Source organism: Felis catus, chromosome C2 (genome assembly GCF_018350175.1).
Source record: "Felis catus isolate Fca126 chromosome C2, F.catus_Fca126_mat1.0, whole genome shotgun sequence".
Lineage (NCBI taxonomy): Eukaryota > Metazoa > Chordata > Mammalia > Carnivora > Felidae > Felis > Felis catus.
This window is the reverse complement of record NC_058376.1, coordinates 55,876,180-55,903,965: the sequence shown is the minus strand read 5'-3', so window position 1 is coordinate 55,903,965 and position 27,786 is coordinate 55,876,180. Positions and strand designations below refer to the sequence as shown.

General features: G+C 37.3%; 1 protein-coding gene across 4 annotated transcripts in view; it reads left to right on the top strand.

The window, feature by feature from the left end:
- Positions 1 to 27,786, top strand: part of MORC1 (MORC family CW-type zinc finger 1) — a 167,047-nt gene that overhangs the window by 42,341 nt on the left and 96,920 nt on the right. For all 4 annotated transcript variants that reach the window (XM_019839671.3, XM_045036903.1, XM_045036902.1 and 1 more), the window contains 6 exons: positions 200 to 325; positions 17,694 to 17,773; positions 18,488 to 18,558; positions 20,686 to 20,750; positions 23,728 to 23,871; positions 26,153 to 26,307. In XM_019839671.3, the coding sequence (XP_019695230.2) occupies positions 200 to 325; positions 17,694 to 17,773; positions 18,488 to 18,558; positions 20,686 to 20,750; positions 23,728 to 23,871; positions 26,153 to 26,307 (641 nt within the window). The remainder of the gene's footprint in view (positions 1 to 199; positions 326 to 17,693; positions 17,774 to 18,487; positions 18,559 to 20,685; positions 20,751 to 23,727; positions 23,872 to 26,152; positions 26,308 to 27,786) is intronic.

The following is a 27,786-nucleotide window of genomic DNA, read 5'->3' as shown; positions in this document are numbered from 1 at the left end:
TTATATTTAGAGGCCTGCCTAATGAGGTTATGTGAGTGTTGCAAGATTCGCTGGAGTGTGTTGTCATTAGGCTTAGAGGAAAAGCTCCTGAAGCTGCTGGTGGTAACCGTCATAACCTGTTAGTCTGATTTTTTTTCTTCTGAAAGACATGACATTTTTGCATCCTTTATAGTGTGGTCTTTGGTATTTTCTATTCTAGTTTTCCAGAGAGATGGTCATTCAGAGCCTACACATCTGTTCTGTATTTTGAACCTTGGATGAGAATATTCATTCAGGCCAAAAGAGTTCAAACAAAACACCTATGTTATTGCCTCTACAGACCCAGGTAACTCACCTTCTTTAAATTATGTTCATAGTTTTTATTTTCTAAAATCAATAGGCTCCTCCCCCAAATTGTTTAAGTGATTTGATAGTAAGAATTTTATCATTTGATAGTAAGATTTTACAATTTGATGGTAAGATTTTTACTATGGTAAATAAGATTCAGACTGCTTCTGAAAGGTTTACTGAGCAGTCATCACGTGTAACAAATATTTGTCCATAATGGCCACAAATTGCAGGGAACCCTCTTAAGTTAGATAACCACTCCAAGTAGGAATTTGTTTTTGACTTATTGAATCTTAGGTGCTTTGATTGTGATCGGTTCCATTATAAAAATCACAGCTCACTTATATTTCTGTTTACACAATTTGAACTACTAAATCATACACATATGTGTATGTATATTTTATGTATGGAATGAACACATTTATAAACACTGTGTGGTTCAGTTATATTTTAGTTGTTTTTTACATTTTAGCATGAACTTTTTTTATTATACCACAATAAGTCTTGTTAATGTGCATAAGCATACATAGTTATACATTTTTCTTAATGATAAAAACTTTTAAGATCTACTCTCTTAGCAACTTTCAACTATGCATTACAGTATTGTTAACTATGTGGTACATTACATCACCATGACTTAGTTATTTTGTAACCAGAAGTCTGTACCAGCATAAACTTTTTTGAAGCTGATATTTGCATATTTTAAATTTATCTTACCCAACTGTATATGCAGTCAGAAGAGTGTATGTGTGTGTGTTGTTTCTGGGTGGTCATTCATTTACTCACCAAACATTTATCAGAGTCTCCTGTGAGTCCTGAGATTGTGTTAGGTACAAAATATAGAAAGATAAGATTTGTTCTGATTTTGAGGAGCTTAGTATCTACTGGGAGAAACGTTTAATGTTTGAACACTGTCTCTCTCTATATATGCCTTTTTATATGCATTGTTTTTTTTAATTTTCACAGTGACCCTGTGGGTCATGTTTAATTATCACCATTTCAGAGATAAGGAAATGTCACAACTGAACAAGAGCTCAAATATTCTGGCTCCAAAGTCTTTACCAATTCAAATTCTGTGCTCTTTTCCCCTACACTACACTAACTCTTTATAGTAGACCTACATTTGTTATGTTGTCTTATTTTCATGGAAAAGCAGTGGCTGTCCTGGGGCCTTGCAGTCACTCATATCAATATGCCCTCAGTCTAGTTACCATCTGTCACCATACAAACTTATTACAATGACCATATTCCTTGTGGTATACACTACATGTTCATGACTTATTTATTTTATAACTGGAAGTTTGTACCTCTTAATACCCTTCACCTGTTTTGCCTGCCCCAGCCTGTCCCCTTTCTGGTAACCAAGGTTTTGTTTCCTGTATCAGTGAGTCTGTTTCTGTTTTGTTCTGTTTGTTCATTCATGTTTTTAGATTTCACATGTAAGTGAAATTTTATAGCATTTGTCTTTCTTTGTCTGACTTATTTCATAAAAGCATAATACCCTATAGGTCCATCCATGATTTTACAAATGTCAAGATTTCATTCATTTTTATGACTAATATTCCGTGTGTGTGTGTGTGTGTGTGTGTGTGTGTGTGTGTCCACGCACGCATGCGCGTAGGTTGCTTCCATATTGTGGCTATATTGTAGTAAATATTGCTACAATGAACACAGAATTGCATACATCTCTTTGAATTGGTGTTTTTGTTATCTTCGGATAAATACCCAGAAGTGGAATTTCTGGGCTGTATGGTAGTTCTTCTTTTAATTTTTTGAGGAACCCCCATACCATTTTCCACAGTGGCTGTACCAGTTTACATTCCCACCAATGGTGTACAAGGGTTCCTTTTTCTCCACATCTTTGCCAACACTTGTTATTTTTTGTCTTTTTGATGATAGCCAGTCTGACAGGTGTGAGGTGATATCTCATTGTGGGTGTTATTTTTGCATTTCGCTAATGAGTAGTGATATTGAGCATCTTTTCATGTGTTTCTTGGTCATCTGTATGTCTTCTTTGGAAAATTGTCTGTGGAAGTCCTTCACACATTTTTTTTTAAATTAGGTTGTTTGCGTTTTTTTGTCACTAAGTTGTGTAAGTTCTTTGTGTTTTGATATTACCTCCTTATTGATTGTTTGATTTGCAGATAGATTCTCCCATTCAGTAGGTGGCGTTTTCTTTTTTGGTGGTGTCTTTGTCTGTTTTTGGTATCAGAGTAATGCTGGCCTCACAAAATGGGTTTGGAAGCATTCCTTCCTTTCTAATTTTTTGGAATAATTTGAGAAGGATAAGTACTAACTGAATGTTTGTTAGAATTCACCCATGAAGCCATCTGGTCTTGGACTTCTGTTTTGTAGAGTTTTGAAATTATTGATTTAATTTCATTACTTATAATCTCACATTTTCTCTTCTTCGTGATTCAGTCTGGAAGGTTGTGGGTTTCTAGGAATTTAATTTTCCCAGGTTTTCCATTTTACTGGCATATAATTATTTGTTGTAGTCTCTTCTAATTCTTATGTATTTCTGTGATGTCAATTATAACTTTCCAATTTTCATTTCTGATTTTATATATTTGGGCCCTCTCTCTTTTTTTGATGTCTGGCTAGAGGTTTATTGATTTTGTTTATCTTTTTTTTTTTTAGTGTTTTAATTTTTTTATTTTTTTTTTTTTTTATTTTTGAAACAGAGAGAGACAGATCATGAGCAGGGAGAGGCAGAGAGAAAGGGAGACACAGATGCAGGCTCCAGGCTCTGAGCTGTCAGCACAGAGCCTGACACGGGGCTCGAACTCATGGGCTGTGGAGATCATGACCTGAGCCAAAGTCGGACTTAACTGACTGAGCCACCCAGGTGCCCCCTTTTTATCTTTTCAAAGAAACTTTCCAGTTTAATCTTTTCTATTTAAAATCTCCATTTCAATCATTTCCTCTCTGATCTTCATTATTTCCTTCCTTCTACTAACTTAGGTTTCATTTGTTCTTCATTTTCTAGTCACTTTAGATATATAGTTGGATTATCTATTTGTGATACTTTTCTTTCTAGAGGTAGGCTTGTATTGCTGTGAAATTCCCTCTTAGATCTGCTTATGCTGCATTCCATAGATTTTGTTAAGTTGTCTTTTCATTTTTATTTGTCCTAAGGTATTTTAAAATTTCATCTTTGAGGGGCACCTGGGTGGCTCAGTTGGTTAAGCATCCAACTTCAGCTCAGGTCATGATCTCATGGTTTGTGGGCTCAAGCCCCTCATTGGGCTCTGTGCAGATAGCTCAGAGCCTGGAGCCTACTTCGGATTCTATGTCTCCCTCTCTCTCTGCCCCTCCCCTGCTCACATTCTGTCTCTGTCTCTCTCTCTCTCTAAAAAATTAATAAACCTTAAAAAAGTTGTCTTTGATATTTTTCTTTACTGACCCATGTTGTTTAGTCTCCATTTGTTTGTGTTTTTCTAGTTTTCTTTTTGTAATTAATTTCTGGTTGTATACCCTTGTGATCATAAAAGATGCTTGATATAATTTCAGTCTTCTTGAATTTATTGAGACCTGTTTTGTGGCCTAACATGTGATGGAGAATGTTCTACGTGCCGTTGAAAAGAATGTGTATTCTCCTGTTTGGGGATGAAATGTTATATGTATATTAAGTCTATCTGCTCTAATATATCATTTAAGGCCAGTGTTTACTTACTGATTTTCTGTATGAATGATCTATCCATTGATGTAAGTAGGGTATTAAAGTCTTCTACTATTATTGTATTACTGTCTATTTCTCCTTTTATCTATTAATATTTGCTTTTATGTATTTAGGTACAGGTATGTTGGCTGCATAAATATTTATGAATGTTATATCCTCTTGTTGGATTGATCCCTTTATTATAATGTAATGCCTTTTCTTGTCTTGTGTTACAGTCTTTGTTTCAAAATTTATTTTTCTGACATGAGTACTGCTAGTCCAGCTTTCTTTTTGTTTCCATTTGCATGGTATATCTTTTACCATCCCTTCACTCAGTCTGTTTCTGTCTTTTGGTCTTAAGTGAGTCTTTTGTAGGCAGCATTTAGATGGTTTCTTGTTTGTTGTTTGTTTCTTTTTTTATCTATTCAGTTACCCTGTGTCTTTTGGTTGGAGCATTTAGTCTATTTGCATTTAAAGTGACTGTTAATAGGCATGTACTTATTGTCATTTTATTGTTTTCTGTTTTTTTTTTTTTTTTTTTTTTTAATTTGAAGTCAAGTTAAATTTGAAACCATAGTATAGTATTGGTTTCAGGAGTACAATTCGCAATTCATCATACATATTCATACATATAACACCCGGTGCTCATCCCAATAAGTGCCCTCCTTAATGCTCATTCCCTTTACCATCTCCCCTCCAACAGCCCTCAGTTCTCTCTGGTTAAGAGTCTCTTATGGTTTGCCTGCCTCTGTTTTTATCATATTTTTCCCCCCTTTCCCTCTGTTTATCTGTTTTGTCTCTTAAATTCTACATATGAGTGAAATCACATGATACTTGTCTTTCTCTGCCTGATTTATTTTGCTTAGCATAATGCACTCTAGTTTCATCCACATTGTTGCAAATGGCAAGATTTCATTCTATTTGATTGCCAAGTAATATTCCATTGTATGTATATATACCACATCTTCTTTATCTACTCATCAGTTGATGGACATTCGGGCTCTTTCCTTAATGTGGCTATTGTTGATAGTGCTGCTATAAACAGGGGTGCATGTGCCCCTTCAAATCAGCATTTTTGTGTCCTTTGGGTAAGTATCAAGTAGTGCAATTGCTGAGTTGTAGGATAGTTCTATTTTTAATTTTTTGAGGAACCTCCATTCTGTTTTCCAGACTGGCTGCACCAGTTTGCATTCCCACCAGCAGTGGAAAGTGTTCCCCCTTTTCCACATCCTTCCCAATATTTGTTGTTTCCTGAGTTGTTAATTTTAGCCATTCTGACAGGTGTGAGGTGGTATCTCATTGTAGTTATGATTTGTATTTCCCTGATGATGAGTGATATTGCGTATCTTTTCATGTGTCTGTTAGCCTTCTGGATGCCGTCTTTGGAAAAATGTCTGTTCATATCCTCTGCCCATTTCTTCATTGGATTATTTATTTTTTGGATGTTGAGTTTGGTAAGTTCTTTATAAATTTTGGATACTAAGCTTTTATCCAGTATGTCATTTGTAAGTATCTTCTCCCATTCCGTCAGTTGCCGTTTAGTTTTGTTGATTGTTTCCTTCACTGTGCAGAAGCTTTTTATCTTGATGAAGTCCCAATAGTTCATTTTTGCTTTTGTTTCCTTTGTCTCTGGAGACATCTCTAGTAAGAAGTTGCTGCAGTTCTGGTTGCTTTTGTAATTCTTCTCTGTTTTTTCCTTCTCTCACTCTTTTCCCCTGTGGTTTGATGGTTTTCTTTAGTGTTACGGTTCTTTTCTCTTTCTTCTCTTTGTATCTATGGTAGGTTTTGTTTTATGGTTACCTTAAGGCTCATATATCTTGGCTTATATATGTAGCAGTCTATTTCAAGCTAATGGTCACTTAAGTTTGGATGTATTCTAAAAGCGCTACATTTCTACACCCCTCCCTCCATGTTTTGTTTAGTGGTTGATGCACTGCTTTTACTATATATTTGCATTTACCATTGAGATTTTTTTTTCTTTCTTTCTTTTTTTTCCCCAAAGAGATTTTTTTCTTATTGTATTTTCTTATTCCAAGTTATGGCCTTTACTTTTTTCACTTAACATTTCTTGTAGGCCAGTCTAGTGGTGATGAACTTTTTAAATTTTGCTTGCCTATGAAACTCTTTATCTCTCCTTCAAGTCAGAATTATAACCTTGCCAGGTATAGTATTCTTGGTTGTAGGTTTTTTCCTTTCAGCACTTTAAATATATCCTGCCATCCCCTTCTGGCCTGCAAAGTTTCTGCTGAAAAATCACCTGATAGCCTTATGGGGTGTCCCTTGTATGTAGATAATTGTTTTTCTCTTGTGGCCTTTAATATTCTTTCTTTATCTTTAAATTTTTCCATTTTAGTTATATGTCTTATTATGAATCTCTTTGGGTTCATCTTGTTTGGGACTCTCTGTAATTTATGGACCCTGGATAAAGGCTTTCTTCCCCAGGTTAGGGATGTTTTCAGCCATTATTTATTCAAATAATATTCTGTCCCTTTCTCTTTTCCTTCTGAGACCCCAGTAATGTCAGCGTTAGTACGCTTGATATTGTCCCAGAGGTTTCTTAAATTGTCATAATTTTTTAAAACTCTTTTTTTGTTGTTGTTCTGATTGGGTAATTTCCGCTATTTTTTCTCTCAGTTTGTTGATGCACTCTTCTATACCACCTAATCAGCTGTTGACTTCCCTTAAGTATATTTTTTTCATTTCAGTTATTATACTTTTCAGCTCTGATTGGTTCTTTGTTATATTTTCTAACTTTTTGTTGAAATTCTCACTGGGTTCCTCTAGTCTTCGAAGTTCAGTGAGCATCTATCTTTGTGATCATTACTTTGAACTCTTGATCAGGTAAGTTACTTATCTCTGTTTCATTAGAGTTTTTTTCCTGGGGTTTTATCTTGTTCTTTCACTTGGAATTTACTCCTTTGTCTCCTCATTTGTTTGACTTTCCGTGCTCATTTCTATGAATTACGTGGAACAGGTCTTGAAGTAGTGACCTTGTGTAGGGGTGTGTCCTTTGAGTAGACTGCATGTGCCTGGTAGCTTTGGAAGGCCAGATGGATGGCGTATGGGCTGGGGTGTGCCATACCAGAGCTGCTTTGGCAGTGTGGTTGGATTAAGCACAGGCTGGGAAGGTCCTAGAGCATGCTATGTTGGGGCCACCTTCTGAAGATGGTGTGGGACAGGGACCCAGGACACACTGGTGAGGCTCTAGTAGGCTGGCTAGAGTGCCTGGACCCTGTTCTCATTTGTGCTATCGAGGTGGTGGGGGAAGAATTGTGCTCACTGGTATATTTGACCCTGGAGAGGGTTCTGGCAGTTTCCCACCCATTTAGCAGATTCTCTAGGTTAGTGAATGGATTTCCTTCACTTCAAATCTTGTTGCCCTTTAAACAGTTCTTTTTTCACTCTGCCCCATGGTGGGTGAGTCTGTGAATAGCCCTCCCCCCCACCCCTGCCAGTGATATCCCTCTCTACTGTAGGTTACAGTTACCATTGTTACTGTTTCTCCCTTTCTCCTACCCTTCTCTATCGTTTATTGTGCAGAAGCTGTTCAGTCAGTGTCAGTTCTTCAGGAGGAATTGCTTTATGTGTAGGTATACATTCAGTGCATCATGGGAGAAGATGGTCAGGTTCTTCCTACACTGTCATCTTAGACTGCCTTCCTGCTTTACTTTTGATTTCTGATTCTACTGAAGATCATATTTGAAAAGTGAAATATAACATGCCTGAGACTTTATAAATTTTCTGTTCATTTCCCAATTTGTATCAAAGTGATGCTTCCTTTTCATCAGTCTCATTCTTCTGGGAAGTACCAAGGGTCTCCTGGATCAATCAATATAGCTGATCTTTTCAAATTAAATTGCTTCCATCTTAGTGAGTTTGGGCAAAAAATGTTTTAAGCCAAAGGAAAATGTGGATTTGTCTCTATTTTCTCAGGGAATTCTAGCAAATGGAATTTCATCTATCTAAATTACTGGTATTAAGTGATGACTGTTTCCCATTCTAGCACGTTTTTATTCACCTTTCAAAGTGATATTCTTAGATATATGTTACCAGGAAGTAGATATAATATAAATGCTTATTTTGTTCCCTAAAAGGTAGTTAAGGAGGCTTGTACCTTTGCCAAGTTTCATATGAGGTTCTGATAAACTGTCAAATATGATACTTGGTATTTACAGTATGGAGTGATTTAATCCTTCATAGCTTTATCCTTTAGGATTACCCCTCTCTCTGTTTGCCATATTTACTTGCATATGATTTCCCTTAAAGGTTCTCTGGAGGCAAAATTTTTGTGTAAGAAAGTGTACAGTTCCTTCTATGTTATGTCATCCTTAGTGGGTTAGCCTTTTCTTTCTTTCTTCCTTCCTTCCTTCCTTCCTTCCTTCCTTCCTTCCTTCCTTCCTTCCTCCCTCCCTCCCTCCCTCCCTCCCTCCCTCCCTCCCTCTCTCTCTCTTTCTCTTTCTCTTTCTTTCTTTCTTTCTTTCTTTCTTTCTTTCTTTCTTTCTTTCTTTCTTTCTTTCTTCCTGGAAAGGCATTATAGCTCTCATGGCTGCATCAGAACAAATTAAATGCTTGGAATGTCCCTATTTGACCAAAGTAGGGGCATGTAAAAGGTATTAAACAGTGATTAAATGCTTTGGCCTCTTGGTCACCCAGAGGTGACCTAAACTTCTAGAAATGAACACTGAAGTATTATTTATAAGAATATATGACTGTACTTTGTGTTTAGTCATTTTCTGTATTTTTGTAGCAAACAGAAAAAAAGAATACTGTGGGTAAAATTATAGTTGCTTTAGCTAATTTTATCCCAAGGCCTCTAACAGGTTCAGAAGAGGACTAGATAGGAATTTTTGGTGTCATGTCGTTGGTTTCCTTCCTTGGTCATATTCTGTTCATTACTTTTTATCAGTAACTTGTATATAAAACAAACATGTTTGAATTAATGTTTGACCCTGAATTAGGAGGAATCTCTCCCAGTAGGCATAACAGAAACAATATATGAAAGAGTTAAAGTCCAAAAGATAAATGTGGTGTAACTAATGTAACTAAACCTGAGTTTAGGTTTTAAAAATCTATCATGTAAGTATAGACTGGAAAGTGATTTACATGAAAAAAAAAGCATAGATGTCTTAATTGATTACAAGCTTAGTATAAGCTGAGAGTGTGACAGAGTTGCTAAAATGTTTATGGAACTTAGCAAGATGGTGATGGTACTGATAAACCATATCCTGCTTACACCGTGTCTGGAGAGTGATGTTTGGATGGAGATGCTTTAGGTTACAGAAAATGACCTGGTAGGGGATCATTGATAGAATTGAGCATCATTTTATGTAGGAGAGAAAGGCCTTAATGAAAATGTGATAGCCTTGTCATGTGATAGCTGGGAATTCAGAGAGCAGAACTTGGATGGCTGAATAGAAGTAGAAGACAGAGCTAGCTTAGCATGGGAGTGTTAGGCTGTTTTTGCAAGGAAGAGGCACACAGATTACCTTTTTCCTTTGGCGTTTGGTATAAGGATATTCAGAGAAGTCATGTAATTCACTGCTGACAGCTCAGAGCCTGGAGCCTGTTTCAGATTCTATGCCTCCCTCTCTCTCTGACCCTCCCCCCCATTCATGCTCTGTCTCTCTCTGTCTCAAAAATAAATAAACGTTTAAGAAAAACTTAAAGATCTTCATTCATCATTAAAACTTCTTTGCCATAGACCCCTAACACTGAAAGGAGCCCAAATGGTGTGGAATTGGAGTCAACCTGCTTTCTCATTGGAGCAGCAAGGCTCTTTGTAAGTTATTCAGGGACACCAAGTTTATGGTTTGCTATTGAATACTCTGCAATACTATGCTTGTGGGACAGTCTTTTAATTTTCTAGGAATGCTTTGTACCCTCTCGTATCCCACCCACTTAAATAGACTAATAACACTTTAAAAGTATTTCTTTTGTAAACTGTACATCTTATGTGTCCCTTTATGAATTTGTATAATCTGAATTATTTAATCTTTTGTTATACACTGGTAGTCGAAAACAAAATTTGGATCAACCAAACCTAGATCTGAGTTTTGATTTTGTCATTTACTAGCTGTGGACCTTCGGCAGTACCTTAAGCCTGACGCTTCACCACTGTGCATTGAGAATTCCTCTGCCATTTAGGATTGTTGTGAGGATTAAAATAAAAATATGTTTTTTTAATAGGGTTTTTAATGTTTTTATTTTATTTTTGAGAGAGAAAACAAGCACGGGAGGGGCAGAGAGAGAGGGAGACAGAGGATCTGAAGCAGGCTCTATGCTGACAACAGAGAGCCCATTGTGGGACTTGAACTGACAAACTGTGAGATCATGACCTGAGCCAAAGGCAGACGATTAATGACTGAGTCACCCAGATGCCCCCATAATATGTTTTGTTTTAAACATGAAAATACTCAGCACACTTCTCGACATATTCGCAAATAAACATTATTTACATTATGTACATGTTACTGTACAACTGGATCATGTCAAGTGGACGGAATGACCACCCTATGCAAGGCAGTCTTGTAGGCATTTGGGATTCAGTGCAGCAACAACAGAAGGGTCCTTCCCTCATAAAGCTTACATTCTAAGTGGCTTCCTAATAAAAGTAACCATCTGTTATTTCTCAGTTCCTATAGGTCAGAAATTGGAGAGTGGTTCTGTGGGGTGCTTTTATCTTGGGATCCCTCATGAAGTTGCCAAGAGATTTTGCCTGGGGTTGCTAGAGGCTTGGTGGGAGCTGGAGGCTACATTTCCAAGGTGGCTGACTTCACATGGCTGGCAGCTTGGTTCCTCTTGATAGGGACCACTGCACTGGGCATCTTGAGTGCTTTCATGGCACAGGAAATGGCTTCTACCAGAGGGAGCAATTCAGGAAAACAAAGTAGAAACTGCAGTCTTTTAGAACCTGGTCTCAAAAGTCACATGCCATCATTTCTGCCATGCTTTTTTGGTCACACGGGTCAGCCTGGATTCAGTGTGGGAGGGCACTGCACAAAGGCACAGATACCAGGGGGAAGTAACTCTGTAAGAGTACATCTTGGAGGGTGGGCACCACAGTAAGTCATGAAAGAATTTTATGGGAAGACATTTCCAGGAAGAGAGGAGAGTAAGTGTAAAGACAGGCTAAAAGGGCGAGCATGGCTCAAGCACAGTGATTAGGAAGAGGTGAGGTAGATGTGGGCAGATGCTGTAGGGTCTTGAGCAACGTGACAAGAAGTGGTTGTATTGAGAATATAAAGAGTTTTGAGAAAAGAGCATTACTTGATTTATGCTTTTAAAAGATTATTCTGGCTGCTGAGTAGGGAATTGATTTTATATGGGGCAAGAAAGGAGGAAGGGAGATGAGTTAGGATACCATTACCGTATTCCAGGTGAGAAATTACTGTGGCCTGGGCTGGAGTGGTGAGTACCATTCAGTTGATAGATCTAATATAAATACAGAGCCACCAAGACTTCCTGATGGCTTGGATGTGGAGTGGAGAGGAACTTAGGAGCCATGAATGCCTTCTAAGTCTTTTGCCTGAGCAAAATCTTAAGAATGATAGGGAACATACAGGGTAGAGGTTAGGAGTGATGGTCAATGGAGCTATTTCTACTCATTCTGGTTGTACTAAGTGTGAGTGGTCTACCTGACATCCAGGTCTAGCTATCGACATTATACTGGCCAGAAAATTTTTGATCATGCCTCATTACATGTTTTGATGAATAATTAAGGACTATAACTATTTTATAGTATGAATAAACCAGGTAAAGTCTCATAATTTAAAAAGAATAATTATGTTTGTGGATACTGCAACATGGTTATAGTTCATAATTGGGGGCTAATTTTATCTGCATAAGTAAGTTTGGAACTGTAGTTTTCTTTACTTGTAGTCTGTTTCTTTTTCCAAATTTTAAATTTAAAATACTATATATTAGCCAAAATGTTTTGTACAAATTGTACATGTCAGTATTTTTTTTTAATTTTTTTTCAACGTTTATTTATTTTTGGGACAGAGAGAGACAGAGCATGAACGGGGGAGGGGCAGAGAGAGAGGGAGACACAGAATCGGAAACAGGCTCCAGGCTCTGAGCCATCAGCCCAGAGCCTGACGCGGGGCTCGAACTCACAGACCGCAAGATCGTGACCTGGTTGAAGTCAGACGCTTAACCGACTGCACCACCCAGGCGCCCCTCTGTACATGTCAGTATTAAATGCCAATGAAAGTTTAAATTTCTGAAGGTGGTTATGATCAAAATAGTCACTCAGAATGCTTTATAGCAATGCTCTATACTTCTGCAACATAAAACGTTAAAATTTACTCTGTTTTTTAATATTTTTATTTCTCTTGAGGGTGAGGAGTTCTATTTTGCTCTTAAAAATGTAAAACTAGGGGCGCCTGGGTGGCTCAGTCGGTTAAGCGGCCGACGTCGGCTCAGGTCATGATCTCGTGGTCTTTGAGTTTGAGCCCCGCGTCGGGCTCTGTGCTGACAGCTCAGAGCCTGGAGCCTGTTTCAGATTCTGTGTCTCCCTCTCTCTGATCCTCCTCTGTTCATGCTCTGTCTCTCTCTGTCTCAAAAATAAATACAAACGTTAAAAAAAATTAAAAAAAAATGTAAAACTAATAAAAATTCAAATAATACAGAGTTAGATATTGGAAAAAATCAAGTAACTAAAACCCCCCTTTACCACGTGTCATTCACTGTGTGCTCTAGCAAAACATAATATCCCTAAATAGGAACCTCTGCTAGAAGTTCAATAAATATTCTTCCAGATTGTCTTATGCACAGTGCATTCACATACATACATGTGTGCTCACATACACATTTATACTTCTTTAAAACATAAAATTTAGGGGTGCCTGGGTGGCTCAGTTGGTTACATTTCCAACTCTTGATTTCTGCTCAGGTCATGATCTCACAGTTTGTGAGTTCAAGCCCTGTGTCTGGCTCTGCGTTGACAGCATGGAGCCTGCTTGGGATTCTATCTCTCTCTCTGCCCCTCCCCCACTGGCACTGTCTGTCTCTATCAAAATAAATAAATAAACTTTAAAGAAAAAACATAAAATTTATATACAACTTGCTCTTTTCACTTACAAATTGTCTCTTGAAGATCTTTCTCTGTCATCATTAAATATTTTATACAGTACTTTATTTAACTGTTTATTGATATATATTCAAGATTTTTGGAGTTTTTATTGTTACAGTGCTAAAGTTTTATTGTTACAGGACATGTTTGGTCATTATTTGACAGATGTATATTTATGCTAATATGCCATTATTTCTGTAGAACAGACACAGAAGTAAATTTCTGAGTCAGAAGATAGGTACACAACTAATTTTGATGGGCACACCATTAATTTACCCTCCGAGAAATAGACCCAATTTATTTTCACGCCCTTTTGTCTGGTTCCATATCTACACTTGTTATTAATAGTATTTTCTGTTTTCATTTTTACCATTCTAAGGAGCAAAACTTTTATACTGTTTTAGTTTTCATTTTCCTCAATAGTTTTCTTTTTTCTTTTAGAAAGATTTTATTTTTAAGTAATTTCTACACCCAGCGTGGGGCTCGAACTTACAACCCCAAGACCAAGAGTTGCATGCTCTACCGACTGAGCCAGCCGGGCGCCTCTCAATGCTTTTCATTGACTTTATGTTTTCTCAGTTCCTTTGGAAGAAAATATTCAATAAATTGTTTTATGTAGAAAGTGAACATAAAATATTTGAATGCAGTCATTGGAAAAAACCAGAGAGGTAGAAAGTGAAATGTGTGAGGAAGAGTGAAGGCCTAAAATGTGGCAAAACAAGGTGGTATAGAGAGAAGGCAGAAACAGTGTGGAGGTGAAGGCTGTGGGCTAGGGTTGTGGGCAGATGTGTAAAATAAAAGTAAAGTTTGGGAGACGGGTTTGGAAAAAATTCTAACCACTGTGAAACTGAAGGCCCAGTCCTGGAGGGAACACCATGCCCCTGCCATCAGTTGCAAGGAGGGAGGAGCTGACAGCCAGAGGGGCTCTCTTCCTTATCCTCCAAGGGATGCATTACTCTGGGTTTTAAAGGAATTTTTTTTAAGTTTATTTGTTTATTTTGAGAGAGAGACAGCATGAGTGGGGGAGGGACAGAGAGAGAGAGAGAGAGACAGAGAATCCCAAGCAGGCACCTTGCTGCCAGCACAGAGCCTGATGCAGGGGCTTGAACTCACGAAACCATGAGATCATGACCTTAGCCCAAACCAAGAGTTGGATGCTTGACCAACTGAGCCACCCAGGTGCCCCTTAAAGGCATTTTTATCTGCAAGAGTCTACCAGTAGGAAAAATTAGAAGTGTCTGGCCGAGGTAGACTTCCAGTTAAGGTTGAGGATTTGACTGAAAATTGTTTCCTTTATAGGAATGGGCAGATTCATCACACTGAACTTGCACAAGAATATATATTTCATTGTTAGCTTTTTGTAATTGTTATGTACAATTGTAAAATTTAAATTGTGAAAGTATGCAGGTCATCTGAGATGTTTCAGATCATCTGGGACCAGGTTGTCTCAGTGACACAAACTGCAAACAGAGCACATGTTGTTTTGGTCTTTGTTGTTTACAATTGAGCACTAATGCATAGTTGGCATTCTTTTGTGCCACTTTTACTTTCTAGGGTATAAGCATGAAGCATGGAGTCTGTGAAATGCTATAAAATATGACCTATAAAATAGTTTAATTCATATCATCTTTAAAGGATCACTTCATTGTTCAGCTTCTCCTTAATTTCACTTTAGTTTAAAAAAAGTGACTTCAAATGAATGATTCAAACCAGATTGAGTATGTGATTAATATGTGATTTTTAAAAAACAAATGGCAATTCCAGTATATAGAGACCCAAGAATTTTTTTGCTTTAAAACTTAGGTTTTGCTGTTGTCTAAATGTCTTAGAGACTGATTTGAAATACACCTAGGTTATGACTTAATAATGTTCATTGTGAAAGAAAATCAAGGGAAAAAACTGAGAATTACCTTACTTTAGATTTTATGGGTGTTCCTTTCTTGTGACTAACTATAATTTCATTGGAAAATGAACATTAAAGTTAGCAATAAAGAGACAAGGTTATTATAACGAACTATTTGTGAAACCATAGAAGTAGATGAATATAGGATGACATTTATTTTTAAATAATTTTTTTAATTATTAAGTTTTAAATAATTTTTAGTTATTTTCAATATTTTAAAAATAATTTTAAATAATTTTAAAGTTTATTTATTTTGAGAGAGAGCACGAGCAGGGAAGGGGCAGAGAGAGAGGGAGAGACAGAAGAACCCCGAGCAAGCTCCGCACTGTCAGCACAGAGCCCGATGGGGGGCTCCATCTCACAACAGTAAGATCATGACCTGAGCTGAAATCAAGAGTCAGGCACTTAACTAACTAAGCCACCCAGATGCCCCTGGTTATTTTTTTTTTTTTATTTTTTTATTTTTTAATTTTTTTTTCAACGTTTATTTATTTTTGGGACAAAGAGAGACAGAGCATGAACGGGCGAGGGGCAGAGAGAGAGGGAGACACAGAATCGGAAATAGGCTCCAGGCTCTGAGCCATCAGCCCAGAGCCTGACGCGGGGCTCGAACTCACAGACCGCGAGATCGTGACCTGGCTGAAGTCGGACACTTAACCGACTGCGCCACCCAGGCGCCCCAACCCCTGGTTATTTTTTAACAGTAAGTCTTTTCAGGGAAATAACTGGACAAGCTTGTATAAATCCTTCAGAGTCTTAAGAAAACAAAAAATTATCTAGTTACTTATTTCTTCATTCCCAATGTGTTTTCCCTCTAGAGCCTACATTGAGGGAGCAAGTACTTAATATAATATTAATAGATAATATTAGACAATAATAGTGTAGTAAACATTTTCCCCAAACTAGCATTGACTAAATTCTTTAGCTCTATCGATACCTTTAGTTCTCATGACAACCGTGTGAGATAAATACCCCTGTTACCATCCCCACTTACAGACAGGAAATGGAATCACAGAAAATGAAATAATGTGCCCAGTGCTACACTACTAAGGGACACAGATAGGACTTTAACTCAGACAGGATGGGATCCGGGTAGTCCAATTCTTTTTTTTTTCTTTTTAATGTTTATTTATTTATTTTGAGGGAGAGAGAGAGAGAGAGAGAGAGAGAGCGAGAGCGAGCAGAGGAGGGCAGAGAGAGAGGGAGACAGAATCCCAAGGAGGCTCAGTGTGGAGCCTGATGTGGGGCTTGAATCCATGAACCATGAGATCATGACCTGAACCGAAATCAAGAGCCGGATGCTTAACTAACTGAGTCACTCAGACGCCCCCAGGTAGTCCAATTCTTAATGCTTAATCATGGTGTTCTGTCTTGAGTGTATTTGTACTGCATTTGTGGAGATAATGGAAGAGAGTCTTAAACAGACTTCAGCTAACAGACATTTAAACTATGTGTGACCTGTTTGTATAGTGATGAATTTGCATTATCGTACACATTATTTGAAAGTCAGAAGATATAAATGCAATTCTAGATCAAGTTATCATTCAAAAGCCATTGCTTATTAGCATAGATTCCAGGGATTGGTAAATATTTTCTATAAAGGGCCTGATAGTAAGTATGTGATCACATTCTGTCTCTTTTGTATATTCTTATTTTTCCTTTAAAAATAGAAAAATCATTCTTAGGTCTCAGGCTGTGCCAAAAGCAAGCTGCTGGCTCACTTTGGCCTATGGGCCATATTTTGCTTATCCCTGGTATCGACTCAGGGGCATATAGGTTTAGACTGTCCCTCTGCTTGAGAAAATGCCTGCCTGAGGATATTTTGGCTTTCAGGGATACCTGTAGTTCTCCACCCACCTCTTGCTGAACATTTGATGCCTTTCTAAACACAGAAGGTATCAGAGAATGGTGACCGCCTGAGTCCACAGGGGTATAAGGCAAAAGTTACAGAATGAGATGTACAGAGCTTTGAGCATTCTGAAATCCAACATTCTGGAATTTTTTCTCAGGATGATGATTTAAGCCACTATGAAAAATCCTGACTTTAAGGAATCCTCTGTAACAGATATACATAGTTTCATCTGCATTCAGTGAACCTCTGTTCCAGAGGGCTTTCCTTACCTCTACTTCGCTCTGACTGAGTTTATGGAGATAAATATATATTTACCTATCTAATTATTTGTTTATTCCTTTTCCTTGATTGTTCTAGAGCTCTCACTAAACAAGAGGTTTTGAAAACAAGCTTCTTGAGCAATAAAGTGGAAAATATGTTTTGGTAGTTTGAAATGGTAATGTATGTTTCTGAGCATTTTAGTTAGAGATAGTTGTTTTGAGACTAGGAGAACTGGTTTATCCAGTGTCAGTGACCTGAGTAAGAGGGTTATGTATATTAGCTCGAAATTTTGGAAATGGAGCAGTTGCATAGAAATTTTTCTTTTTAAGAAAATGATCCCATTTTATATGTATAAATGAACATTTGTATGGGCAGAAATTTTGTTATCTCTCTCCTGAAGTTCCCTTCCAAAAGCAAAATTGCCAAGTATTGAAAGGCAAGGAATTTCTTCCTAGGTATACAGTTTGCTGATTGACTAGTTGGATGCAACTTACTATGTGAAGCTTTCTTCATAATTATGTATATCTGGAGTGTATATTCTTTCTAAAGAATATTCTTTAAGTATTATGTACCTTAAAATGATAACCTGACTTGATCAGTTCTTTTTTCTTTTCAGAAAGTATCTGTATGTCACGTCTTCTTTTAAAGGAGCATTTAAAAATGAAGTTGAAAAGGCAGAAGAAGCAGTAAAGATTGGTATGTAATTATCTATGTCCTACATCTCATTGTTGTTCATTCACTCAGCCAACATTAATTGTACCTTTATTCTGAGATATATACTGTTATAGCGTATAACAATTAATCGAACTCCTGCCTCTAAGGAGCTTCATAACACATTTTTCTGTCTCTGGCTTTGTTGAATTATGACATATTAATTAAAGGTATGTTATTATATTTTTACTTATTATTATTTAATTTCTATTATTCCAAATACACACTTGGAACTAGATTGATATATATTAGAAACTCTGGTTGGCATGATGCCGAGTTAGATCATTTTCAAGACTAGCCTTATACCCACTTTAAGAAGGAATGTTCTACACATTCATTCTGCCCCCCCCCCCCAAAGAGGACAAAGCCATATTTTTCCAGCGATCCAAAAGCAAGGAGTAACTTTAATCTATATTTCACAGATTGTAGAGAGTTTTTAGTCAGCCGAACATTCAGTCATAACCCTTTAATTTGTAGGTATCTAGTTATGCCCTGTCAATTATAATGTCTAAGAGGAAGCCCATTGTGGCTACCTGCACCGAGAATGTGTGAAAGCTGTGGAAAGAACATAGGATTTTCTGAGATTATTATTTGGAAGCCGTTCCAACTGGTCCTGGTCATAATGTATATACACACTGCTCACTTAAAATTGATTAAAAGAACTTTCTGATGTTGTAATTATCTTGCTTCTGCTTCCAGCTGAACGTGTATTGAAACAAGCACAAATCACAGTAAACCAGCCTGACAGAACTTCTTTGTCTTCTGCCAAGGTATGACATATAGTCTTCCTAAATGGCCAAGTGTCATTTGCTTTTTTCTGTACACAGTTGTCTCTTATCATTTACTTCCTAAACTGATAAACACAGACAAGCTCCGAAGCTTAAGTTGATTTTAACCCAGGTAAACAGAGCAGAGGCATGCAGAGAAAGGAGAGGGTACTCAGCAGTGAGAGAAGGCTGAGTCTGAGCAAAGATGAGCAACGTGGGGTGAATTTGGAACAGTGGGGAAGAGCACTGCATCTCATTTCTTTAAAATGAAAAGAAAAGTAATATGAGAAAGAGAAAATAATGAAAAACTAGCAGAAAAAAGCAGCCTATCAAGTTTTCTTGAAAATATCTTTTCAAATTATTGCTCCCTATGCACCTGAATAAATGGGAAACGCAAGGAGAAGACTAATAAGCCATCCTTTTTTCTGGTGCTAGGAATTATGTGCTATAATTATGAATATTAATAACTACTTCCAGCTTACAAAGCTTTTTTCTTATGAGTTGCTCCACATAGTTCATAAACATTTTCTATAATCCTTGCAATGCACCCATGAGTAAGATAGGTTATAAAGAACTATTATTATTAATTATAATGCATGGCAACCAAGAAGAAGAATATTGCTTCAGGACATGTAGGTTTGTTTTTACCAAAAATGCGGTGCAAAGCTTTCTACCAGGGTAAATTATGAAGCAGCATTTTATTTACTTGCATATAAAAGGATAAATAGGTATATGGAGAAAAAAAATGCTTTGCTTCACTTTTCCTTCATTCTCTTCTTCAGACTCAGTGTAGGAATCCTTTCCGTGATTCGCCCTTAAACTTTCAAGGACCAGGGCTGAGTTTGATAAAGAGCTCTCTCATATCAACTGATCATGAATAGGGAATGAAATCAAAGAGTAGCACGTGATAATGTCCCAAAGCTACCTATGGCCTTCCCAAAATTCTCTTACTTTTTTCTTTTCACTTATTATTTTAGAGTAAATGTAGACCTATCTTACTGTTATTGATTTTTAAAGAAAGGTTTAAGCTTTTTTTAATTTTGTCTCAAAGAAATCAATTTCCTTGGCTTTATGTATTTGAGAAACAAGAGAAGCAGATGCTTTTTAATGGGTCAGGACCTTTCTTTCTTCTTGCCTTAGGCTTACCTCTCATTGCCTCTTTGTGCTCTGAGTGCATTGACAGGAGGGGGGGAGGGAGGGTGTCTTTGACCATCTTGCTTTGTTGCTGGGCAAAGAGAGCAAAGCAGAATGACCTTGGCTTTTGACCTCTTAAATTCCTCTAGGCAGTTGAGTGGTTGAATTTGAAGTGAAATACTTACAAATCAGTTACCATTTGCTTTTACTTTAAAGTCAGTGAAAATAATGTTCAGTCAGTGGTATATTCACCAAATGAGATGCCCATCTTTCACATCAGGTAGATGGAGCACATTAAAAATCTGTTATTATTTGTGAAATTATAATAATGCATTATTTCTTTTCTGCCTGGTTAGAGTTAGTGTACTAGAGATAGGGCAGTGAATGAGCCAGTATATCAAATTAAGAGAAGACAAGAAAGACAGGTGGGCATTGGTATTCAGGTACTCTGAAAGGGAGAAAGCCTAGGGATGGGATATCCTATAAAGGGAAAAGCTTGGGGAGTATCAAGGGTATCTGGAACTTGATAATAAAGAAGATGTTTTCTTATGGTGACTGACCAAAATTTTTAATAACTTTTTTTTTTCTGAAAGATGCCACAGTACTTGATCATGTGATTTAGCATTTTGTTGTTGTTGTTGTTCTCACAAGCAAAAGTCAGAGTCTAGGTACATGGAATGACTTTTCCAAGCTTTTGTGTAGTTTGTGTGAAAGCCAGTGTGACATTACAGGGAGAAATAGCTCTTTAAAAGACAGAGAACATTGGATTATGTGCAAAAAGGGAACCATGGGCCAGGAGTTGGTGTGTCCCCCTAGCTATTAGAATGGAATCATTTATCAAGTATTTATTGTCTACCATTATACAATTGCATTAGGCAATGTGACCTATCACTGTTACCCTTGTGAAACATTTGGGTAATGGGATAATAAATATCAGCTCAGCTTTCATTAATTTAATAGAATTATGTTCTCTCCTAACCAAATGTACTTCTCCAGGATGTCTTACAGAAAGCTTTGGAAGATGTTGAAGCAAAGCATACGATTCTTAAAGTGAAACAGAGGTAAGATGTAAGATTTTCTGTTTGCCAGAATCCTCTGCACTTTGATAAAGCAAATTCTGATTTCTGAGGAGGCAGATTTGGTGGTTAATGTGATAACTTCTCTTTCTCAGCCTATGACATCTTATTATATTAAGCGAATATGGTCGAAATCCCCCAACCGCAAAATCAATGAAGGTTTTTATAAAATATATATTTGCATGCACACATATGTTTACATAATATTAAAACTTCTGAATACAGGGTGAAAAATTAGCTCAGTGTCCTGTTGAAGAAGTGAACTCTGCCCAGAGGATCAGCTGACAACTTTACTTTTTTTTTGTCCTTTGGCAGACACAGCCCTCTGGAGGGTTGGTTCTGGTTTCTTCTCTCTTCTAGTACTTGCATAAAATTTAAAATGTTCAGAAAATGTTTCAAATACATGTACCACATATATAGTTAAGATACAAATAGCAACCCTAAATTACAAAACCATTATTTACATTTGGAAGGTTGACTTGGTCTCCAGCTTGGGTGTTAAACAAGTTAAACTGAGAATAATCTGGGTAAGGTCAGTCTTTGAGAACTGGGATAACTTTGAGAAACCAATTTTTAGGGAAGCATTACTAGTTTCCAGAATTATTGTTTGTGAACTATGAAGTGCTATATAACCATAACTTTCCTCAAACCTAAATTTGAAGTGTTAACTATGCATTTATCAAAATAAGTACTAAATAAACCCATAGAAATCTATATTAAAAAACAAGGTCCTCTGGGGCGCCTGGGTGGCTCAGTCGGTTGAGCGGCCGACTTCAGCTCAGGTCACGATCTCACAGAGTTTGAGCCCCGCATCGGGCTCTGTGCTGACAGCTCAGAGCCTGGAGCCTGCTTTCGATTCTGTGCCTCCCTCTCTGTCTCTCTGCTCCTCCCCCACTCATGCTCGCTCTCTCTCTCTCTCTCTCTCAAAAATAAATAAACATTTAAAAAAATTAAAAAAAAACAAGGTCCTCTATTTTTTTCAAGTTTTTATTTAAATTCTAGTTAGTTAACGTACAGTGTAACATGAGTTTCAGGTGTACAATAGAGTGATTCAACAGCTCCATTCAACACCTGGTGCTCATCACAACAGGTGCACTCCTGAATCTATTTTACCCATTCCCTCACCCTCTTCACCCCTGGTAACCCTTAGTTTGTTCTCTATAGTTAAGAGTCTGTTTCTTCTTGGATGGTCTCTTTCTTTTTTTCATTGCTCATTTGTTTTGTTTCTTAAATGCCACATATGAATCAAAGAATATTCTATTTGTCTTTCTCTGAGTGACTTATTTCACTTAACATTATACTCTTGCTTCATCCATGTCATTGTAAATGACAATATTTCATTATATATATATATATATATATATATATATATATATATATGGAATATATATGTGTGTGTGTGTGTGTGTGTGTGTGTGTGTGTGTGTGTGTGTGTATGGAATACTTTTCTCCACTCATCAGTCCATTTGACTTAGGCTATTTCTATAGCAAAGCTTCTTTAAAGTCTTGAGAAAGAAAACTCTGGTTGATGAATTGTTTGTAGTTACATTTGTATGTATGAAAGGTGATTGACCTATATTTTATTAATAATAATGCCAGCTAGTTGGTATGAACTTTTTTTTATAGCAAAATGCTTTTATTACAAATTTGAAGAGAATCAGCATGTCATTTACTGTTGCAGAGTGATGCTGTCATATTCTGCAACATCCTGTTTTGGGGTCCCTTACATAGTCAGTATTCTTTTTTGTTGAAGAGTAAGGATTTAATATTGAGTACACATTTTTGAGAAAAAATGTGATTTGTATGTATTGAACCCAGCAAGTATGTGCTTTTAAAATGTATATGTTAATCCCAGTCAATAATTCCCTCATAAAGTCTAATGTGCCCTATATTATGTCCATGTAGAAGGCCTAATTAGGGCTTTTTCTTTGTCCTTTAATGATAGATGTATTTAGCCAGTCCAGTAAGCATATTATGTCAGTTATGGTGGCATGTAGTTATAATTTGAAAAGAAAAAGCTGTGTTTGTGGAATGAGACCTACAAGATGGGTGGAGGGGAAGAATTATATTTGGCACCATTCTTGGTAGGAAAGGAAAATAACATTGGTGAGGCACCTAATCTGTTCCAGCTTTATACTTGACATTATTTCTTCTAGTCCTCCTGACATCCCAAATGGCTAGGTAGGTATTCTTCCCATTTTTCAGATGGGACAGGAAGTTGAAGTGACTCATCCATAGTCACACGGCTGTTACAGAGATGAGTTTGTTTTTGAAGCCAAGCCTGTCTTTCCAGTTCTTATATTCAGGTGTTTTTCATAGCTCCAAGCAGCTTCCTGTTACTATGGTTGTTTCTATCATATCCTGCTATGTCTCAATTTCTGCTTTTACACTTTTAATAGAAAAGTCACATAAAACATAATATTGCAAGACAGACTAAGAAAAACAGGAGCTTATGTCTGTTGCCCTTGTAAACTTGGCTTTATTAACTTTGATTTTGGAGAAAGAGAAAGCTAAAGAGTATTTTTTGGCATAGTCCAATCTATATAGGATATTTAGAGGCTTGAGGACACGTTGAAAGTTAGAAATCACATCCAGAGTAAAAAAATACTGAAATTTTAAAATAGTCAAATCATAATTTTTTAAAAATGTTGCGTGTTCCTATTAGTCCACTTAACATTTCACAAATCTTTTGGCATTTTCTAGTTCTTGTAAATTTAAGTTGGCAAGGCTGTTTTTAGATCTAGGAATGCTTGTGTTTGACTGGTATGGCCATCATGTTTATGCAAAATACTTGGCTACACAAAGATATTGAGTGTACCCACTAGGTTTTGCAAAATACCTGGGTATTTTACATTTAGTTCCTTTGATGTTTACCTTCTCAGTTTAATTATTAGCAGTTTGTAAACTATATATTTCTATCTAATAAAAACCTTTTTTTTAACTTTTCTAAATATAATGCTAGAGAATTAAAAAAAGCAAGGACTCTCTGCCTGTTCTTTGGAGTGAACATAGAAAATCGAAGCCAAGCTGGGATGTTCATTTACAGTAATAACCGCCTGATCAAAATGCATGAGAAAGTGGGCCCACAGTTGAAACTGAAGTCCTTGTAAGTATATTTTTGTTTTCAGAGGCATAGGCAGGATGAGGGAGGTTGCGGTAAGATTCTGTCTTTGGAGTTAGATGAGTGATTAATCATAATGGGAGCAGGTGTCCTGTCCTCCGTTCACCCTTCCCATCAATGCGCAGGCATTAATATGCCTAATTTATAATATTGGCACAACTATATGCCTGCTTGAAGGAAAAGCACACTTGGGAAATTTTTCTAATACATTTCCTGAGAAACTTGATGTTTTACCATTTCTTGAACCATCTCCTCAGGTTAGGATTTTAATATTTTACCGATGTAAAAATAATACAAGCATAATAAGGAAATTTTAGGAAAGAAAATCCATAGTCTTATAAAGCAACCCTGTTAACATTTTGTGCAACCTTTATGTATATGAGTTCTTGGCAGTTACCTGCCTGAGCGTGTATTACTAACCCTCTCTAACCTATTTGGATTCCAGAATAATACATTCTGGTGCTTTCCTGATGGTCCAAAACTCCATGTGCTGCTTTCATGAATTATGTAGACAGTCAGACAGGGTAATTGTGACCAGTAAAATGGATCAGGGCTCAAACAGAATTCTTGTGATTAATAGAATGGCTCAGGGGACCATTTTTCATCTTATTTCTCACTCTCTAGGAATTAGCAGTTCATTCATTTGTTCATTCAACAAACACTTGAACTGCAGTGTCATGTGCCAGGCACTGTACTAAGCTCTGCACACAAGATGGTGAAGACCTGCTACCCTTTGGCAAAGAACTTATAGTCCAGTGAAAGGAACAAGTATATAAATACATATTTTTCATATTATGTGGCAACAGTAAGAATGATCTTTAAAAAAATTAGTTTATTCTCTTGCTTAAAACACCAATGGATATAGAATAGAACTGGTTACTATGGTCTTCCAGTGATCTGGCCTCTGCCTGGCCCTGTGATGGCCCACCTGTACCCACCCTTTCACTACATTCTCCTCACAACAGCCAGCTTCCAGTGTATCACATATCCTAAGCTCACTCCTGTCTTACAGCCTTGGTTCTTGAACCTTCTGTCCTCAGATCTCCTTACTGCTGGTCTGAGTGTGTTACTTAGGCACTTAACTAAAGTCCCCTCCACAGGAAGGTCTTCCTGCACTGTCTAATAAAGTCAGCCGCTGCCATTGGCCCCTCCCCCTTGTTACTCTGCACAAGTTATAGCACCTGCTTTGTTTTCCTCCTACCACTTATCACCATCTGAAATGATCTGGTCACCCTTACTGCCTGTTACCCCTCAATAGAAGAGAAACTTTATAGACAGGGGCCTTATTTTTCTTATTCAGTACTGTATTCCCAGTTTCTGGAATAGGATGCATCCATCCTGAACCGGGATGGATGGATAGATGGATGGATGGATGGATGGACAGATAGATGGATGAATATGTGCTACAGGCAAGCATGAGGTGCAAAAAGAGCACTTGGGAAGAGTAGTAAACCAAACTGGGGGAAGTTGAGTCAGACTTCCTGGAAGAAATGATGCCCAAATTTAGGCTTAGAGAATGAATAGTTAAAGGGAGGGCAGGGTGGCAGGGGAAAGTAGTGAAACACATGGTAAGGTAGCAGCACTACATTAGGAAGGCTTGATTTGTGTGCCTTGCTAAGGGCAGTTGGGAGCCTTGGAAGAACTAGACAACTGGATGTTCTTTCCCAAAACAGGGAAACCAAACAGAATATTCTGTCACTAAGCAGAAATATCCTGGTTATATATATCGTAAGTTGCTTAAAATCTGAAAAACACTGAATTTATTCATCAGACTAACAGGCAGATACCTGTCACTTTCTAGGATAATCTGGCCCTTATGTTCCCTTAGTAGAATTCATTGAACACCCCATGGACCTCTGCAATGACAGGGAAGAACCCAACCTGCCATGAAATGAGGATGGAGAAATTGACTCTGGCCAGATCATGAAGAGGGTTATGTCAGTTTATTTCAGCAAAGCATTGTTAGTGGTGTCTCATGCTAAAACGCCTCCTCTTGTACCTTTAGGTTTGGAAGAAAAAGTCATGTTAATTTAGTAACAGTGCATTAGATTTTTTCTTTACTATGAGACCAAACACACCTACGATTACTACAGATTTATGTAACAAAATACAATTATATCATAAGTTGTTAAACTTTGACATGGTCCAGACCCAGTGAATAAATTTATGTGGAAAAAATTTTGATTTCAAAAGACCATGGCATATTTGCATTTTCTTTTTCCTTAGCTAAATTTTTCAGAATTTTTTAATGTATTTATTCTTCTAGACTTGGTGCAGGCGTGGTTGGAATTGTTAATATACCCTTGGAGATCATGGAGCCATCCCATAATAAGCAGGAATTTCTCAATGTCCAAGAGTATAATCATCTGCTGAGAGTCATGGGGCAGTACTTGGTGCAGTACTGTAAGGACACCGGGATCAGTGAGTATTCAGTAGTCATAATAAGAGATGGTCAGTGGGGAATCAACTTGTGTAATTTCTTTAATTTGGAATGATTGCAGTGACCTAGACAACCAGTAGCCCAAAGCCCTGTAAAAGAGCTCTTTTTATTTATTAAAATAATAATAATAAAATAGGGCTCCTGGGTGGCTCAGTCGGTTAAGCGTCTGACTCATGGTTTTGGCTCATGTCTTGATCTCACTGTTCATGGGTTCAAACCCCTCATCAGGCTCTGAGCTGAGGGCACGGGGCCTACTTGGGATTGTCTCTCCCTCTCTCTCTGCTCCTCTCTTGCTTGTGTGTGTGCGCACTCCCTCTCTCTCAAAATAAATAAAGAAGCTTTAAAAAATATAATAATAATAATATAATAATAAAAAATATGGGAAATGAGAAGGAAGCTGGTCTCAAAATCTTTCCCAGAATATTGTGTGAAAAATAAAGCAGCAGATCAAAAACTTGTAAGAGGAGGGCAATGAGCAGTATTAGAGCTGATCATGAAGGAAGGAAGCAGAAGTTTGCTTTGGGTAGGCCTCAGAGGCCATTCTAAGACTCTACTGTACAGGAGCACATTGTTCCTTACAGACCTGAGTAGGTCCCATAGCGCTGTTATTTCCTGCCATAGCATAATCACTGTTTACCCTGGATAATTGTGCATGTGTGTTAAACCTTGGTTTGTATAGCTAACAAGTCTTGAATATGTGAATTCAAAAAGAGTTCGATTAAACATCATTTAAATAAATACAATTGGATACTTAAGATAAACTTCGGTTGTCTGGGAAATTTGGCTTATTCAGACCACTTCTGTCTTCAGAGATACCTGAAAAATGAGACGGTATGCTGTGCATTAATGAAATAAACTTCCTTTAAGTTATGCAGACATAGGGCTTCGTTTATGGAAAAAAATAGACAGGCTACTGTGTATTTGTTCCATGATTTGCATGAAGTATGTATAATTCATGCATATCACAAATTATGTCTCTACCCTTGAGACAACTTAAAATCTTACTGCTCTCCTTGAGGTTATGATTTTAGAATATTTTCTTTTCTTTTGTACTCACTTCGCTTTGCCCTAAAATTTTCTTACAGCAGTGAAATAGAAAAGACTACAGGAAGTCAGGGGAGAAACATAGGAGTGTGAATAAAGGTGTGGGCACAGATTTCCTGCCAAAGCTGGATTTTCTTGTCATGGTCTAAAACCTTCTCTGAGTGTGCAGCATCAGCGTCATCTGAGAGCTTGTGAGAAATGCAGCATCTCAGACCTACTGGATGAAAATTCATGTGTTAGCAGTCATGGCCATGATTTGTAGGCACGTTAGAGTTGGAGAGGCACTGCTCTGAAGAGTGCAGGAACTACATGTCAGCACAGACGTACGTTGTCCACGTGTCTTTTTTTCTCAGAGCCATGTCTGAAGTTCTACTAAATGTAGGAATGAGTACCTTATTTGGTGGGTTATGCTTAAA